Below are 5,478 nucleotides of genomic sequence, written 5' to 3'. Positions count from 1 at the left end.
CAAACTGAAACCTTGTGTCATGGATTGTATGGTCCTGTGATGCAATCCAGTTGGAGAATTGGGATTTAAACACTGTCTGTGCCTCAGCAGTGCTCTTATGCCCACATGCTTCCATCCAAGAGGAAACTCCAAGATAGGGGACAGCAGATCTCCCATGTCTACACAGCCCAGAATACAGCTTCAGAGACTCAGAGGACAGAGCTAGCCCATGCATGTGGAGCCCCTGACCAGGCCCTCCACTCACCTGACTCATGTGCAGCCCCATGCTCCACGACCCTGCTGATGGTGTCCCAAGCCTGGGAAGCTAAGGGGCGCTGTGACGCACCCGGCTCCAGACCCAGTGGTGTGGGTTCTGGTTCTGGATCTGGAAGGGAGAGGAGAGGTGAGTCCAGGAAATGGGCCCACCCTTATTCTTCTGGGCAGGACCCTGTCTACCCACTTCCCTGGCTGAGCCCCATCTACCCACTCCCCTGGCTGAGCCCCATCTACCCACTTCCCTGGCTGAGCCCCATCTACCCACTCCCCTGGCTAAGCTCTGTCTACCCACTCCCCTGGCTGAACCCCGTCTACCCACTCCCCTGGCTGAACCCTGTCAGACCTCTTCACACTCCTGTCGTGTGACCCAGGCTCGATAATCTATGACTTGGAGGAACTCCTTCTGTAGCCTTTGGAAGTCCTTGTACAAGTCTTGCCATGTGTCTCTGCCCAGCAAGAATTGAAAGATGCTCCTCTTGGATATGGGGTCATCCTCTTCCATGTCACAGGCGATGTAGCTGCCAGAGGGAAGGAGAAGTGCACGTCCCTAACTGTGACAGCCAGATGCAGGTGGGAGCATGTAGCTCCAGAGATAAAGTGGGGAAGCAGGCTGTGTAGGGTGACCTTGGTCTAGAGCATCCCCAGGGCATCCTTGATACAAAGCCCGCAGGACCCCTTCACTTCTCAGCCCAGGAAAAGGAAACTTCCCTCTCTTCCTTCTTAACTGCTCTCATGATGTCAGGACCCTCTTCTCTCCCCTCCTGGTCCCTTGAAAGTGTCAGATATTCTGTGACTGAGGGTCACCACTCAGTCCCAATGGAGCGATGGAAGCTTTAGGAATGGGATTTGGACAGACTGGTCCCCAGGAGATGCTCACAGGGCCAGGAAGAAGTGGATCCTGTTGTAGAGATGTCCAGGCAGCCCAAGTCGGCCAAAGTACTCCACCACCATGGACAGCAGGTACTGTACGGAAAGAAGGCTGGTGAGGGAAGGCAGGCAATAGACAAGAGGGCAAGAAATCTCAGTGGGGCCTGGACCTTCTGCATCTGATCATTATACTCCAATGATACACAGAATGGGGGCTGGAATACATTTGCTCTGTGGATGTGAGCTGATTATAAAACCTGGAAGGAATTTGGGGGATATACTATGGGTGGGCAGCATGTCTCTCCTGGTTCTGTTCTTGAGGGCAGCCCTGGGCTATCCTGGGCTCCCAGACCATCTTTTTATGCCCATCCCCCGAGGGTTGTGACTGTAGGTTATATCTGAGGTTATAGGTACCTTGTCGGTCACCCTGAAGAAAATGTCAGCTGCCAAGAAGTTCTGGACCACAGGATCCTCTGCAAAGAGAGCAAGCGTGAGATGAACTTGGAGTTCCCATCTGGTGGGTCAAGTGTGTGATTGCTTTGTGAAGCTTCACGGGTGAAGCTTTGTGAGCAGTGTGTGGCCTCCAGACTTCTCCCCTGAGCTGAGATGAAGAAGGACATAGTTTGTCCCTGTCACCGACACACCCATGCTATGTTTGCGTGTTGAACTTTGCTGTTGTTGATTCCTGGGCTTGGTCCGTGATGACCTTTGATACTTTTCTTCCCCAAAGGGATTTAACATAGCTCTCACTGTTAAATCGAACTTCAGTCAAAACCTTAGTTGTGGCCTTAGAGCTGTATGACCCCACAATCTGTCCATTTACTGTATCGAGACTATGCCAACATCCCTACTCTGATGACTGAATCCTTGGACAGAGATGGAGTGTGCATAGCTCCATGCTTACAGCCTCCCTTCATCCTTTCTTCCCTGGGTCTCCTCTCCCTCTGAGGTAGTGACCAGCTTCCCCTGCTTCCCAGGAGTTCATCTGTCTTTGAGGTCCTTCCTGGAGGCACCATTTTCTAGTTAAGACTTGTGCTTGTGGGGTTCTGTACATTCTTCAAAAGCTGCCCAGGCAGACAGGTCTTGCCCAGCATGTGTCCTGTGCAATCTCCCTGACCCTCAGAAGGGCACTGTCTGATAGTGTTCAAATGGTTAAAGCATTCTGTTCCTCTGCCCTCCAATATGGCATCCTACAATCACTTGTAGGCCCTGAACACTGGAATCAGGGCTGAGGAGACGGAGGAACTGAACGTATATGGTCTGTTTAATTCACTGAAAACAGAGTAAATCATTGTCTGTGACTGATACATGTTATATTGGGTGGTTTGCCTGGGTGTTGTTCCCAACCTGCCGCATTTGGTCCCAGATCTATGGGCTGATATCACCTCAGAGAGACCTTTGGTGCCTCACTGGTTTCATAGACCTCTAGTGTCTCTTCCTGTCCTACCCCTAGGTGCCATGACCTTCTGAACCTCTCCTGTGGAGCTATGGAGAGCTGATAGCATCTCCATTTTGTAAATCTTTGGTTCTTTTTGTTTTTGGGTCTTCCTGCTAGTGCATCCCCAAATCAGGGATCAGTGGCATTTGCTGATCCCCCTTTTCTACCATCTTAGTGGTGGGGTTGGTCTGTGAGTAGAGAAGCACCATTACTTCCACATACATGTATGAGCCTGATTTCTTCTCTCCAAGGACTTGTCAAGAGAGGAGACACCTCCACATAACCAGGTGGCCCAGGATCACTGTGGGGAAATTTGAACCACTGCTCCCTATACCTAATTCTCAATTTTGAAAATTGGCCCTAAGTGTCCAGTCCTCAGTTCAGAGAACCCACCCAGAAGTCGGTAGAAGGCTTCAAGGTCCTCAGGTCGGTAACTGAGTCTTCTCTTCTTGTTTATTATGAGTTTTGTCCCCTCGATCCGGTCCACAGTCCATATGCTCCTCTTTGTCCTCCTCCTGGAGATCTTCAGCTCTGAGGCAGCTTCAGGGGTAGCTTCAGAGGTGGCTGGGCCTGAGGCCCGCAGACTGCTCTCCTGGGTAGCTGTGGGAACAAAAGCTTCTCAGTCCTCATGGATGTGGCCACAAGGGGACTCTGGCAACTTCCTGACCATTACTCAGGAATTTATCACTTCATGTAGACAGAGGAACAAGTAGTCACTCGGGTGCAACTGGGTCTTCATATAGGGACAAGAATGTCCAGGGATGATGGACACATACCTGCTTTGACATCCACCAGTGTCTTTGTCTTCTGGCCTCTCTTCCTTTTGGTTGGCTGCTCAGGGACATCCCCAGCAGAGGCATTGCTGGAGGCAAGAATGACGCAGGCTCCTGGATCTGCAGGAAGAGAAGACCTCACATGACCACAAGAGGGACAACCTGGACATGGCTGTGTTCTCCCCTTCTGATAATTCCGTGTGACATCTGAAGAAATCTGGGAGGAATGAGCTTCACTCATCCACAAAGGAGACTAGAAATTGAGTTACTATGTACTGTTCTTTGCCAAGCACCAGCTGATCTCTGGTGCCTTTACCCTTGGATCATTCTGCCTGCAGGATACCACCATGGAGACAAATGAACTTGTACATCTTCTATCTGATAGAGCTACAAAAGTGAGCAAGGAAGTGATTTCCTGGCTCACCAGGACAGCCCTTTCCGTGGTCCTGTAGAAGCTGATTTAGGACAGTTTGGGAAGAGGGAGGGACTAGGCATAGTGGCCATACTGTTTCATTCACACTGGGACATGAATGTCAAGGGGCGTGCATACACATACCAGTGATGATTTTCTCCGGTTTCCTTTTTCTCGGTGCCCTCTGCCTCTTGGATCTCTGCTCAGGGACATCCCCTGCAGAAGCATCACTGGAAGCCCAAACACTGCTGGCCTGTGGAGCTGCAGGAGGAGAGACCCCGACTTGAGCACAAGAGGGACATGCTTGGCCAGTGCTGGGTCTTCCCTTCTCACACACATTGAGGAATCTACATGTAACGTCTGAAGATATCCAAGGAATGTCCCTAATCTCCACATGCTTATCTACAAAGGTGGCTTAGAATTGACCTCCCATGTACCTTTTTTTGCCAAGCAAACACTATCGTCTGGCATTTCATTCCCTGAATCATTCTGCTTGCAGGGCACCTTTGGAGAGACAGTTGACATCTCTGATCTTCTTTCTGTGGTAGGTATAAATATAAAGAAGAAGTGACCTCCTGACTCACCAGGGCACCCCTGCCATGCCCCTGTAGAAGTTGACTCAGAGTAGTTGGGGAAGGTGGGACTAGAGGCAGTGGCCTTGCTGTGTCAGCCTTCACTCGTCTAGGGACCAGGGGAAAGCACCAAGGGTCATACACACCTGCCTTGGCTTTCACCAGTACTTTTTTCTTTTGACCTTTCGTTGGGTTCTGAAGCCTTGGTCTTGTGTCTGAAGGAACTGGTGCAGACATTATGGAAGCCTGTCTTCTTCGGTTTGCAGACCGAAGAAGGGCTCAGACTGATTCCAGTCCCAGGCTGTTGCCCTGCAAACTTCTTTTCCTAAAACAAAATAGTCATAAAAGTTACAATAGTGGTTCCATAATTCATGGCAACTGGAAAATATTTCTTTTGTGGGGATGGGACTTAAACTTGGGGCTTCAGGCATTCTGGGGAAGTGCTCTACTATGGAGCTATACCCTGTCATTCTTGATTTGTTATGAAATTAGAATTTAATCAGAGCATAAAGGAGACCCCACGTAGTCTTGTAATCTGTGAGTAAGGACTATAATTCATCTGCTTTACATGTGAGAAGGTGATTTCTGGACTTGCCAAGGGTGTGTCCTTTGGCTGTGGGCAGGCCACTGTGGGTGTGCCACTGGGAAGAAGAGGTCCTGGGCATCAGTCACGCTTCCCGTAGGGTCAGCTAGATGACGTCACACACCTGTGTGCTCTGTCGTCACCTCTTTCCATATCTCTATGACCCTCTGTAAATCACAGGCAGGTAACTCTCCCTAAACATACAGCTGTGTGGCCCACGTCGTCTTCCTCATGGCTCCCTCTCAAGGACTGTCACTGGGTGACAAGACTCCTCTTCAACAGCCTCCCTGTCTTCACTTTTCTTCCCTTTGTTTCCACTACTTCCTGTGTTCTGTTTCCCTTCTCTAAAACCTGTTTCCATTCCCATCATATCACCAGTTGTCCTTCTGGGGACTCCCAGGGGATCTCGGACACCTCCAAGACTCTCTGAAGGAACGTAGTTGAGCCCTGACATTCAGTCTAGCATGGCATTGGGTGACACTCACCCGTGTGAGCAGCTGCTCCGCTCTCTCAAGATCTAGGCCCTGAAGGCTTTCTCCGAGCTTACCCAGAACTCAGCCTCACAGCTCTGAGGAGAG

At 50.3% G+C, this 5,478-nt stretch overlaps 1 protein-coding gene across 1 annotated transcript; it reads right to left on the bottom strand.

Moving 5' to 3' along the window:
* Positions 1–304: 304 nt before the first annotated feature.
* LOC128100760 (speedy protein E4-like) lies at positions 305–4,554 on the bottom strand. The gene is made up of 9 exons (XM_052723375.1): positions 4,464–4,554; positions 4,183–4,284; positions 3,890–4,006; positions 3,337–3,453; positions 2,954–3,160; positions 1,537–1,595; positions 1,133–1,218; positions 599–773; positions 305–364 (listed from the first exon to the last, which is right to left on the bottom strand). The coding sequence occupies exons 1-9, from the start codon at positions 4,552–4,554 to the stop codon at positions 305–307; spliced, it is 1,014 nt and encodes a 337-aa protein (XP_052579335.1).
* Positions 4,555–5,478: the final 924 nt, after the last annotated feature.

Source organism: Peromyscus californicus, unplaced genomic scaffold (genome assembly GCF_007827085.1).
Source record: "Peromyscus californicus insignis strain IS unplaced genomic scaffold, ASM782708v3 Scaffold_7__1_contigs__length_154581171, whole genome shotgun sequence".
Taxonomy (NCBI): Eukaryota; Metazoa; Chordata; class Mammalia; order Rodentia; family Cricetidae; genus Peromyscus; species Peromyscus californicus.
Note: the sequence above shows the minus strand (reverse complement) of the source record. Positions and strands in the feature narration are given on the sequence as shown.

Excerpts from the sequence above, each read along its gene's own strand:
- LOC128100760 (XM_052723375.1), bottom strand. The coding sequence starts at position 4,554 with ATGTCTGCACCAGTTCCTTCAGACACAAGACCAAGGCTTCAGAACCCA. Across the intron at positions 4,007-4,182 it reads TGTTTGCTTGGCAAAAAAAG|CTCCACAGGCCAGCAGTGTT; the intron begins GTACATGGGAGG and ends CTCCTCCTGCAG. Across the intron at positions 3,454-3,889 it reads ACCGGAGAAAATCATCACTG|ATCCAGGAGCCTGCGTCATT; the intron begins GTATGTGTATGC and ends CTCTTCCTGCAG.